Source organism: Aotus nancymaae, unplaced genomic scaffold, assembly GCF_030222135.1.
Source record: "Aotus nancymaae isolate 86718 unplaced genomic scaffold, 86718_ANA_hifiasm-v0.15.2.pri h1tg000124l, whole genome shotgun sequence".
Lineage (NCBI taxonomy): Eukaryota > Metazoa > Chordata > Mammalia > Primates > Aotidae > Aotus > Aotus nancymaae.
In genome coordinates this window covers 1,236,361-1,248,788 of record NW_026988539.1, presented here as the reverse complement: position 1 = coordinate 1,248,788, position 12,428 = coordinate 1,236,361, and the positions used below count along the sequence as shown (strand labels likewise).

Sequence of the window (12,428 nt, the reverse complement as noted above, 5' to 3'; positions counted from 1 at the left end):
GCTGTGGCGGGGGGTGGGCAAGGGTCCTTGTCTTACCCACACCTCTGCCCTGGTGCTCCCCACCGCCTGAGACCCTGGCCTAGTTACACCCCTCTCTGATGCCGCTGCAGAGTCTCAAGTGGCTCTGGTCTGACGAAGGGGCATCAGGCATCGGCTGGAGATGTCTGGCATGGGCAAGACAGTGGGGGCTGGGGCCACTCAGAACCTGCAGCGGAGTCACCCGCCTTCTCCTGTGTCTGTGGGATGGCGGGAGGTGAGGACGCAGCACTGGAAGTAAGAGTCGCTCACTCGCTGCGGACCGCCAACCCAGCACCAGCGTTTACTTCACCTCAGGGACCCCTCAGACAAGCGGGAAAGCTTCGGGTAACACGTGGCTGGGATCAGGCGGGGCTGGCAGGAAAGCCTGGACTCCCAGCCGGGAAGGCACAGAGGAGGGCACGGGTGCGGCCAGGCTGGGGTGAGGGCTCAGCCCTTGGTGACCAGGGGCGTGATCATCTGCGGGAAGGCATAGTAGCGGCAGTCGGCCGGCGGGACCAGCGCCATCACCTCGGTGCGGATGTTCTCCCTCCGGAAGCCGGCCTCCAGCAGCGCGGGCACCTGCGTCTCCTGGGTGGGGGTGGCGCAGGTCACCTCTGAGGGCTGTGGGGTCACGTGCACCTCGGCACTCACCCCACACTGAAGAGCGTTTACAGATGCCAAGGCCCGGGTGGGCACGTGGAGGGCAGCCCCGGACCCCAGCCCCACACCAGCAGCGTGGGGTTCCAGCCACCTACTCCGTGGTTCTCCAGACCTTGCCAGTGTGGCTGGCGGAGCCAAACAACGACGACAGAAAGAGAACACAGGCTGCTTGTTCCCGTTTTGGAACACAGGCTACCCCAAGGGCCGCAGGCACCCAGCAGGCTCTCAGAACAGCGGCCCAGGACGACCACACAGAGCCCTCAGACAGGTGCCACCACCAGGCAGAGGGAACAGCCAGAGACAAGCACTGCTGAACCGGTGAAGACAGCTGGGTGGAGGCAGCCAGAGGGAGGGGAACCGCGGGGCACGGGGGAGCCGCGGGAGGCTGCGAGCTGGTGAGGGGACTTTGGTTTCTATTCTGTTGTTGTTTTGAGACGGAGTCCCACTCTGTCACCAGGCTGGAGTACCATGGCGTGATCTCAGCTCACTGCAACCTCCACTTCCTGGGTTCAAGCAATTCTCTTGCCTCAACCTTCCAAGCAGCTGGGACCACAAGCTCACACCACCAAGCCCAGCTAATTTTTTTATTTTTAGTAGAGACGGGGTTTTGCCATGTTGGCCAGGCTAGGTTCAAACTCCTGAGCTCAAGTGATCCACCTGCCTCGACCTCCTGAAGTGCTGGAATCACAGGTGTAAGCCACCATGCCCAGCCTGATTTCCCTTTTTTTTTTTTCTTTTCTTTGGGTCTGGCTCTGTTGCCCAGGCTGGAGTGCAGTGGTTCGATCTCGGCTCTCTGTAACCTCTGCCTCCTGGGCTCAAGCAGTCCTACCTCAGCCTCCCGAGTAGCTGGGAGGACAGGCACACGCCACCATGCCCGGCTAGTTTTTTGTTTTGAGATAGAGTCTCTCTCTGTCACCCATGCTGGAGTTCAGTGGTACAGTCTTGGCACACTGCAACCTCTGCCTCCAGGGTACAAGCAATTCTGCTGCCTCAGCCTCCTGAGTAGCTGGGACCACAGGTGCGCACCACCACGCCCGGCTAATTTTTGTATTTTTAGTAGAGACGAGGTTTCACCATATTGGCCAGGCTGGTCTCGAACTCCTGACCTCATGATCCACCGCCTGGGCCTCCCAAAGTGCTGGGATTACAGGCGTGAGCCACTGTGCCCGGCTTTTTTTGTATTTTTTTAGTAAAAACGAGGTCTTGCTATGTTGCCCAGGCTAGTCTCAAACTCCTAGGCTCAAGCGATATGTACATCTCGGCCTCTCACAGTGCTGGGATTACAGGCGTGCGCCACCGTTCCTGGCAGCCACCACACCAGGCAAAGGACTTTGATTTCCAAACGAACCAGCACAGTCTAGCCCACCCAGGGGATCGGGAAGGGACCCTCCCCGGACAGCAAGGTGACCCCAGCAGCCCATTCCCACCCCCACCCAAGGTCAATGCCTGCAGACCCGTGGGGAACTCCAGGTGAGCCCACCTCAAACATGGTGGTGATGTCCGAGTACTTGGACTTCATCAGCTCCCCCCAGGAGGTGAGGTTGCAGTAGGTGAGGACGCCGCCCGGCTTCAGCAGGCGAAAGGCGTGGTTCTGTGGCAGGGGAGTGGCCAGTGGTCAGGATGGAGGTGGGGTGTGGGCAGAGGGGCTCCTGCATTCCCGCAAGTCAGAGAGCGCTACCTTGATGAAGTTGAACTGGTGTGTGTGCCAGGTGTCCTCCGAGAGCGGGTATGTGTCATAGAGGATCCCTGCACAGAGGACAGAAACCCGCGAGGTCAGGGCCGGGCTCAGTGCCTCCCCGGCTCACCCCAGCGGGTGGAGGTTAAGTGAGACCGGGCAGAGGCGGGGCTCTCACCTGGGCTTGAGAACCCCGAGATTGCCTCCAGGGCTCCTCTGTGAGTGTGCCCATCCTTGGTGCCCTGCCAGCCCTCACAGCTGGGCCTGCACCCACTGGGGCTCTGTCCCGCCAGTGCACACCAGAGGGCCCCCACAAGCAAAGGAAGGGCTCGATTGGAGCTGGGAGGCCCTATCTCCCCTCACCATCAAAGTGTCCGTCAGGCAGGGTGGGCGCCACATCCTCCCACAGGCCTTTCAAGGGGACGACCTTGAAGAAGGGAAAGTAAAAAGACAGGGTCAGAGAGGTCCCCAAGATCTTCCCGCCTGCAGAAAGGGAGTGGCCAGCGGGACTCCCAAGGGAGAAGACCACCTCCTCCACCTCTGGCGGCCCAGGCCCCCAACCCCCCAAGGGGCAGTGCCCTCACCCCACGGAGTGGGGCTCCTGGAGGGCCTGCGGGCAGAGGGGCACCTTGTGAGTCTGCCGTGGGGCCCAGTCCTGGAGCCGCTGGAAGACGCCGTCGTTGCACTCAATGATCCAGTGCTCATCAATGGGCGCCTCCTGCACCTTTGCCGCTGCAATGGCCATGCCAAAGCCCACCTCCAGGACCCGGCCCCCTGCGCACACACAGGGCGGTGGGCCTGGCTTGGGAGGCTGCCTGGAGGAGGGGTGCAGGCCTGAGAAGGCTGCCTGGAGGGGGGGTGCAGGGTTGGGGAGGCTGCCTGGAGGAGGGGTGCAGGGCTGGGGAGGCTGCCTGGAGGCGGGCTGCAGGGCTGAGAAGGCTGCCTGGAGGGGGGGTACAGGGCTGAGGAGGCTGCCTGGAGGGGGGTGCAGGGTTGGGGAGCTGCCTGGAGGAGGGAGTGAAGGGTAGGGCAGGGCTGTGCTGGAGGTCTGCCTAGAGGCGGGGGTTTAGGGATGGCTGGGGGTCTGCCTGGAGGATGGAGTGCAGGGCTAGGCTGGGGGTCTGCTTGGAGGAGGGGGTGCAGGGCAGGCTGGGCTGTGAGTGACATTTGCCACAGGACGGGAGGGTGCACCCTGGGCCAGCGTGGGCAGAAGCGGGCAGGATACAGGAGTCCTGAGCGGGAACAGCGTGGGCCCTGGCCAGCGGCCAGAGAGAGGCTGGCCAGCCAGGAAGGCCAAATATGACGGCTTTTGGGCTCAGTCCCCGGGGGAGGCGAAAGCCTTGGACTTTGAGCTCCAGCCCACACTGTGCTGGGTCCCTTATCTCTCTGGTTGGTTACTTTTCTCTCCCCCTCCCTCCATCCAAAAATCGGGTTTGCAAGAGTGGCCAGGCAAGACGTGGACTTGAGACTATCTGGGAGGGGAAGGGCTGGTCCCCGGGGGGCCACACATGGGGCCCCCTCGTGTGGCCCCCTCTATCCAGATTGGCACTGACACTGGACGTGCCCATTTTCAGGGCGGGAACACTGAGGCCGGACTCCTGGAATGGACCTGTGCAGGGCCAGGGAGTCCGCAGCAGCCCTCAGGCTCTGATGCCAGGCAGGCCAGGGCCACCCCGGGGACAGCTGTCTCCCTGAGCTCAGCTTTCTAGGTGCTATTCTTAGCTGGGCGAGGCGGGGCTGCCCTCCGGGGCAGGCAAACGGGAAGCCTCCCTGCGGCGCGACCCCTCCGTCTGGACCTCAGACAGCGAGTCAGGGACCCATTTCCACCCAGGTCTCGCGGCTGAGGTCCCCATCTGGAGAGCGGGGTCCTCACTCCCCCTGGGGAGGAAGTTCCTGGTACTTAGGCGGCGCCTACTGTGTGCGGGCCCCACGCCTGCAGCAGTCGCCGTGAACGACTCCGGGTGCCCCCACCTGCAGCCCCACTTCCCAGGCGAGGAGACAGAGGCGCCCCAGCGGGAGGGTGGGCTGCACAGCTCCCGGCCCGGGGCAGCCCGGGCCTCAGTTTCCCCTGCGGCCCCGGGGGCGGTGCGGGCCGGGGGCTACCTTTGGAGGCGGCGGCGGCGGCCAGCGAGTGCATGTAGGGGGTCTCCCAGCGCTCCATCACCGGCTTGCCCAGGATGCGCAGGTGCGAGTCCGCCGCGTCGTAGGCCGCGGGCGCCGCCCCCCACGCGGGGCCGCAGTTCTCGCCGGGCGCGAAGATGGGGGTCGCGCCGGGGGCGCTCATGCTGCAGGCTGGACGGCGACCCGACCTCGATCGCCGCGCGTCCGGGCCCGCTCCCTGCAGGGCCTTGTGGGCCGGGGGCGGGTCCTGGGGGCGGGTCCGGCAGGCCCGAGGGGGCGGGTCCGGCAGGCCCGGCGGGGCGGGTCCGGGGGGCGGGTCCGGCAGGCCCGGGGGGACGGACCCGCGCGAGGTTGTGCGCGGCTCCAGGAGCGGCCTCTAGCGGCGGCCACGCGAGGGATGGCGGCAGTGGGGTCGGGGCCCCGGCCGCTCCCTCCTCCAGGAGCCTCGGTGCCCTCCCCGCGGAGCGAGCACCGGAGACCCGCGCCCGGGTACGCGAACCTGCAGGCTGGAGGCCGGGATCCCGAATCCCCGCCTTGCTGCTTACGTGCCTCAGTTTCCTCATCTGTCAGCATTCAGCCCCTCCTCGCTGGGATGTCAGAATCTGAGGATCTTCCAGGCACTGTTGGAAGTGCTTTAAGTGTTTAAAGTAGTTTAATCTTCAGAAGATGCTACAGTGAGTTTTTTTTTTTTTTTTTTCTAACAGACACGGGGTCTCGTTAGGTTGCCCAGGCTGGTCTCAAACTCCTGACTTAGTGATCCACCCGCTTCAGCCTCCCAAAGTGCCGAGATTACAGGCATGAGCCACCACGCCCGCCAGGTTCTATGATGACTGCCGTTTTACAGATGGGGAAACGGAGGCTCTGGGAGGCAAAGCCAGTGATCTTGTGGCCACGAGGCTGGGGACCCAGAATTAGAGCTCTGATGCCCGCGAGTTGACCCTGAGCTGCCGTCCTGCTTTCATGAGCCCATGTCGCAGCCCCATAAGCTGGGGGTCACCTGAGACCCCGGGACCCTGATGGAGGGCTCTGCCCAAAGACGCCTCCAGCAGAGGTTGCAGTGAGCACTCCAGCCTGGGAGACAGAGCAAGACCCCTCTCAAAAATAAAAAAATAAAGATGCATCCCATCCTGGAGACCAGCACTCAATCTCAGCAGAGCCCTGTCCCGGGGCGGCCCTGCAGCTGGGGGGAGTGTGGGGGTGGAATTAGGCCTCCCCCTCCACAGGGTAGGCCCTTAGGGTCACCACACCCCTTGCTTGTTTCCTGGGGTCCCCCCAAGCTGGCTGCAGTGGCTTCCTGGCTCTGATTGGAGGTCCCCTTCCCCTTCTGAACATGGGGCCACGGTCATGCCTGAGCACTGCCTGCCTGCCAGGAGCTCTGCCCAACAGGTGGGGCAGTTATTACACCCATTTAACACATGAGGAAACTGAGGCCCACGGAGGTTGTGGTCACAGGTTGCAGCAGAGCCAGGGCGTGAAGGCAGGCAGCCTCTGAAACGGCTCCCGCAAGCGGCCTTCCCTGGGCTGCCTTGTCTGGTAGCTGCCTGCCCGGTCACTGGCTGTTCATTTCTTCCACACGCCCTTCTACACACAGCTCCTGTGCCCCTTCAGCCCCGGGCCTGGGCACATGCTCTTCCCCCTGCCTGGACAGTGTCTCTCCCAGCCGGGCCGCCATCCCTTTCTGCCCCAAGCTGGAGCCCACGTGTCCTCTAAGAGACACCCACATTCTCCCCAGGATGGGCGTGGCCGGGTCAGAAGCTGTTTTTTGGTTTTGTTTTTCTGAGACAGAGTCTGGCTCTGCCGCTCAGGCTGGAGTGCAGTGGCACGATCTCAGCTCACTGCAACCTCTGCCTCTGGGGTTCAAGCGATTCTCCTGCCTCAGCCTCCCGAGTAGCTGAGATGACAGGGGTGCACCACCACACCCCACTAATTTTTGGTAGAGACGAGGTTTTGCCATATTGGCCAGGCTGGTTTCAAACTCCTGACCTCAGGTGATCCTCCCACCTTGGCCTCCCAAAGTGCTGGGATTACAGGCATCGGCCACCGACCCGGCCAGGAGCAGTTTCGTATCTCTGGTATTTCACTAATGGAAGGTATTTCTTCATGGTTCATGGTTCTAGGGCTCCTCTCACAGGGCTGTCAGTGATCCTGGCACAAAGAAAATGCTTGATAGGCTGGGGGAAGCAGCTCCCACCTGTGATCCCAATGCCCGGGAAGGCGCAATGGCTCAGGCCTGTGATCCCAGCACTTTGGGAGGCAGAGGTGGGAGGATTACTTCAGTGCAAGAGTTCAAGACTTGGCAACACACAGAGACCCTGTCTGTACAAAAAAAAAAATGTTTTAAAAAATTAGCTAGGGCCAGGTGTGGTGGCTCACGCCTGTAATCCCAGCACATTGGAAGGCCGAGGCGGGCAGATCACCTGAGGTCAGGAGTTTGAGACCAGCCTGACCAATATAGTGAAAACCCATGACTACCAAAAATACAAAAATTAGCTGGGCGTGGTGCGTGCCTGTAGTCCCAGCTACTTGGGAGGCTGAGGCAGGAAAATTGCTTGAACCTGGGAGGCGGAGGTTGCAGTGAGCTGAGAGCATACCACTGCACTCCAGCCTGGGCAACAGAGCAAGTCTCCATCTCAAAAAAAAAAAAAAAAAAAAGTCTCTGAGACAGGCTACAATATGGATGCATCTTGAGGATATCACGCTCAGTGAAGTAACTGGTCACGACAGGACGAATCCTGTGTGTGTGGTCCCATTCCTAGGACATCCCTAGAGTCCTCAGAGTCACAGAGACAGAAAGTGGGATGGGGGGTACCAGGGGCTGGGGAGGGGACAAGGAGTGAGTATTTCACGGGGCAGAGTTTCAGTCTGGGGAGGTGAGGAGGTTCTGGAGAGGACGGTGGTGATGGGGGCACAGCAGTGGGAATGTGCTTAATGCCACTGAGCTGTGCACCTAAAAATAATTAAAATGGAAAATTTTATGTCACGTATGTTTTACCACAAGAAAAAAAGGACCAAAACTATATAGAGCTTTTTTTTTTTTGAGATGGCGTTTTGCTCTTACTACTCAGGCTAGAGTGTAATGGCGTGATAGCTCACTACAGCCTCCGCCTCCCGGGTTCAAGTCATTCTCCTGCCTCAGCCTCCCAAGTAGCTGGGATTACAGACATGCGCCAGCATGCCCGGCTAATTTTTGTATTTTTAGTAGAAACAGGGTTTCACCATGTTAGCCAGGATGGTCTCAATCTCTTGACCTTGTGATCCGCCCACCTCAGCCTCCCAAAGTGCTGGGATTACAGGTGTGAGTCACCGCGCCCGGCCTGCACAGCCTTTTTCTCAGTGCCTTTGCCCTGGGGTGGAAGAGAGAAATGAATGGGGGAAGAGGGAGAAGCAGGCTCTTCTAGTTTTTTTTTTTTTTTTTGAGACAGTCTTGCTCTGTTGCCAGGCTGGAGCGCAGTGACGTGGTCTTGGCTCAGGGCAATTTCTGCCTCCCGGTTCAAGCCACTCTCTTGCATCAGCTTCACCGTGTTAGCCAGGATGGTGTTGATCTCTTGACCTCGTGATCTCTTGCCTAAGCCTCGTGATCTCTTCTACCTAAGCCTCCCAAAGTGCTGGGATTACAGGTATGAGCCACCACACCCGGCCTAGTTCATTTGTTTTTTTAAGATGTTGAAGCAAGGCCGGGCGCGGTGGCTCACGCCTGTAATCCAAGCACTTTGGAGGCCAAGGCTGGCGGATCACCTGAGGTTGGGAGTTCCAGACCAGCTTGACCAACACGGTGAAACCCTGTCTTATAAAAAAAAAAAAAAAAAATGTTGAAGCAAATCTGACAAAATACAAACGTGTTCATTTCAGTGGCAGGTACATGGCTGTTTGTTATTTTATCCCTTGCAGGTGTCTGACTGTATTATTTTTTCCCTGAGATGGAGTCTCGCTCTGTAGCCCAGGCTGCAGTGCAGTGGTACGATCTCGGCTCACTGCAACCTCCACCTCCTAGGTTCAAGCAGTTCTCCTGCCTCAGCCTCTCAAGTGGCTGGGGTGCCCAGCTAATTTTCGTGTTTTTAGTAGAGATAGGGTTTCACCATGTTGGCCAGGCTGGTCTCGAACTCCTGACCTTGTGATCTGCCTACCTCCACCTCCCAAAGTGCTGAGATTAGAGGCATGAGCCACTGCGCCCAGCCTTAATTTAATTTATTTATTTTTATTTTTTTGAGAGGGAGTCTTGCTCTGTAGCCAAGGCTGGAGTGCAGTGGCATGATCTTGGTTCACTGCAACCTCTGCCTCCTAGGTTCTGACTCAAGCCATTCTCCCACCTCAGCCTTGGCTTCCCAAGTAGCTGAGACTACAGGCGTGCGCCACCACGCCTGACTAATTTTTGTATTTTTACTAGAAATGGGTTTTTACCACATTGGTCAGGCTGGTCTTGAACTCCTGACCTTGTGATCTGCCCACCTCGGCCTCCCAAAGTGTCAGGATTACAGGTGAGAGCCACCACACCCAGCCCCAGTTTGTAGTTGTTTTTTTTTTTTTTTTTTTTTTTTTGAGACAGAGTCTTGCTCTGTTACCCACCTGGAGTGCAGTGGCACAATCTTGGCTCACTGCAACCTCTGCCACCCAGGGTTCAAGCGATTCCCCTGCCTCAGCCTCTCGAGTAGCTGGGGCTACAGGCCTGTGACACCACGCCTGGCTAATTTTTGTATTTTCTTAGAGATGCGGTTTCACCATGTTGGCCAGGATGGTCTGGATCTCCTGACCTCATAATCCACTGGCCTCGGCCTCCCAGCCTGTAGTTTTAAAAATACACAACTTGGGCTGGTGGCTCACGCCTGTAATCCCAGCACTTTGGGAGGCCAAGGCAGGTGGATCACGAGGTCAGGAGTTTGAGACCAGCCTGACCAATATAGTAAAACCCTGTCTCTACTAAAAAAAAATAACAAAAATTAGCTGGGTGTGGTGGCGCACGCCTGTGGTCCCAGCTACTTGGGAGGTTGAGGCAGGAGAATCGCTTGAACCCGGGACGCGGAAGTTGCAGTGAGCCGCGATCGTGCCACTGCACTCCAGCCTAGGTGACAAAGAGACTCCGTCCAAAAAATATATATATATAATATATATGTAATATATATACATACATATACATATATAAAACCTGTCAGCATCTTGTGCCCGCCCTCCTTCTTCGTCCGCATCCTGCGAGTTTCATCCACCCTGCTTCACTGTTGATGTATCCAGTCACCAGTGGATGGATGTATGGTTGTTTCAAATGTTCCAGTCTTGTTTGGTTTGGGTTTCGGTTTTTGGGGTAGAGACTGGGTCTTGCCGTGTAGCCCAGGTTGGTCTCAAGCTCCTGGGCTCAGGCGGTCTTCCTGCCTCAGCCTCCAAGTAGCTAGGACTACAGGCACGTGCCACCAAGCCTGGCCAATTATTTTTATTTTTTGTAGAGACAGGGTTTCGTCATGCTACCTGCGCTCGTCTTGAATTCCTGGGCTCACACGATCCTCTCACGTCGGCCTTCCAAAGTGCTAGGATTCCAGGCCACAAGCCCCTGCATCCAGCCAGATTTATTTCATTTATTTATTTCATTTTTTTTCTTTTTTCTTTTTTGATTTTAAATGAGGTTTTAGGCCGGGCGAAGTGGCTCATGCAGTGAGACAAGATCATGCCACTGCACTCTAGCCTGAGTGACAGAGTGAGACGCTGTCTCAAAAACAAAAAAACAAAAAACCGGCCAGGGGTGGTGGCTCACCCCTGTAATCCCAGCACTTTGGGAGGCCAAGGTGGGCGGATAATGAGGTCAAGAGATGGAGACTATCCTGACATGGTGAAACCCCATCTCTGGGGGCCGGATGTGGTGGCTCACGCCTGTAATCCAAGCACTTTGGAGGCCAAGGCGGGCAGATCACCTGAGGTCGGGAGTTCAAGACCAGCCTGACCAACATGGCGAAACCCCGTATTAAAAAAAAAAAAAGGAAACCCCATCTTAACTAAAAATGCAAAAATTAGGCTGGGTGCAGTGACTCCCGCCTGTAATCCCAGAACTTTGGGAGGCTTAGGTATTTGGATCACGAGGTCAGGAGATTAAGACCATCCTGGGTAAGACAGTGAAACCCCCATTTCTACTAAAAATACAAAAAATTGGCCAGGCGCCGTGGCTCATGCCTGTCATCCCAGCACTTTGGGAGGCCGAGGCGGGCGGATCACAAGGTCAAGAGATCAAGACCATCCTGGCCAACACAGTGAAACCCTGTCTCCACTAAAAAATACAAAAATTAGTTGGGCGTGGTGGCGCGCGCCTGTAGTCCCAGCTACTTGGGAGGCTGAGGCAGGAGAATTGCTTGAACCCGGCTGCTGTGAGCTGAGGTCACACCACTACACTGCAGCCTGGGCGACAGAGGGATACTTGAATGTTTTTTTTTTTTTTTTTTTTTTAAAAACCAACAAAAATTAGCGGGGCATGGTTGCGTGCCTGTAGTCCCAGTTACTTAGGAGGCTGAGGCAGGAGAATCACTTGAACCCAGGAGGTGGAGGTTGCAGTGAGCTGACGCCATTGCACTCCAGCCTGGTGACAGTGAGGCTCTGTCTCAAAAATAGTAATAATAATAAATTAAAAATAAATAAATGGGGTTTTAGTCCCAGCTACTCCGGGAGATTAAGGAGGGCGGATAGCTAGAGCCCAGGAGTTCAAGGCAGCAGTGAGCTATGATTGCATCATTGCACTCCAGCTTTGGCAACAGAGTGAGACCCTGTCTCAAAAGAAAAAAAAAAAGTTTTTTGTTTTGTACTATTTGCCTGTGATCTTGCTCCTTTTTTTTTTTGAGATGAACTCTCGCTCTGTCACCCAGACTGGAGTGCAGTGGCTCGATATCGGCCCTCTGCAACTTATACTTCCTGGGTTCCAGAGATTCTCCTGCCTTGGCTTCCCATGTAGCTGGGATTACAGGTGCCCACCACCGCCCCCGACTAATTTTTTTTTTTTTTGTATTTTTAGTAGAGACAGGGTTTCACTATATGTTGGCCAGGGTGGTTTCGAACTCCTGACCTCAAGTGATCGACCCACCTCAGCCTCCCAAAGTGCTGAAGACGACAGGCATAAGCCACCTACCCCAACCTTGTCCCTTGTGATGATGAATAAATCAAATGATCAGGGCGGTGAGATTAAGAAGAAAAGCAGTAGGAGCACACACCCGGTGGGTCATCTGTCTCCTGCCATCAGCCCAGAGGGTTTCTCCGCCTCCTACTGCTGACGTTGGAGGACGGGTATCATTCTTTTTGGGGAGCCGTCCTGTGCACTGCAGGGTGCTGAGTCTCCAACCACTCCATGCCAGCAGCACCACCCGCCTCCCAAGTTGTGACAACGAAAGCCGCCTTTTCAGACATAGCCACGTTATCCCCTGGGGGGCAAAGTCACCCAGAAGAACCACTGATGTATGCAATTAACAGATGCAATTAAAACAGTATTTGGTTATTAATAGTATTAGCACTTGGTGGGGGTCAATAATATTCTTTCATAGTCATTGAACTCAGTTAATTGTTTTGATTTGATTCCAGTGTGGCCCGAGCTGGGTGACCTTGGCCAAGTGACTCAGCCTCTCGGACCCTCGGGATCCTCTTCTGTGAAATGGGGACACGGGAAGGAGCCTCGCGCGGGATGCCCACGTGCTGCTTGCCCTCGGTCCGCCTGGATGGGGTGCGGGCGGGGACATTCCTACTCCCCCGACCCCACCCCCGTCCCCAGCGCCTCCACCACTTCCGAATGCAGAGTTAAAGAGGAAGCCGCAGCCGCGCCTGCGCCCGCAGTGCCTAGACCGGAGCTCCGGACGCGCGCGCGCACGCACGCACGTGTCTCGGCCCGCGCGCTTCCCCTCGCAGGGGCGGGGCCAGGTCAGAGACTCCATTTCCCAGAATGCCCCACGGGCAAGCCCGGAGCCTCTGAGGTGAAAATGAGACGCTCAGTGGCCTCTAC

General features: G+C 57.2%; 1 protein-coding gene across 1 annotated transcript; it reads right to left on the bottom strand.

Annotated features, from left to right (window-relative positions):
* Positions 1–296: 296 nt before the first annotated feature.
* On the bottom strand, positions 297–4,637 carry GAMT (guanidinoacetate N-methyltransferase). Its single transcript, XM_012436010.2, has 6 exons — positions 4,457–4,637; positions 2,982–3,127; positions 2,717–2,780; positions 2,357–2,424; positions 2,159–2,269; positions 297–606 (listed from the first exon to the last, which is right to left on the bottom strand). Exons 1-6 carry the CDS (start codon positions 4,635–4,637, stop codon positions 466–468), a joined length of 711 nt encoding a protein of 236 aa, XP_012291433.2. The 3' UTR covers positions 297–465.
* Between the last annotated feature and the right edge of the window lie 7,791 nt (positions 4,638–12,428).

Coding starts and splice junctions, on each gene's coding strand:
- GAMT (XM_012436010.2), bottom strand. CDS start 4,637: ATGAGCGCCCCCGGCGCGACCCCCATCTTCGCGCCCGGCGAGAACTGC. Junction 2,781..2,981: donor CCCCACGGCAGACTCACAAG/GTGCCCCTCTGC, acceptor CCCTTCTTCAAG/GTCGTCCCCTTGAAAGGCCT. Junction 2,270..2,356: donor ACCAGTTCAACTTCATCAAG/GTAGCGCTCTCT, acceptor CCCCTGCCACAG/AACCACGCCTTTCGCCTGCT.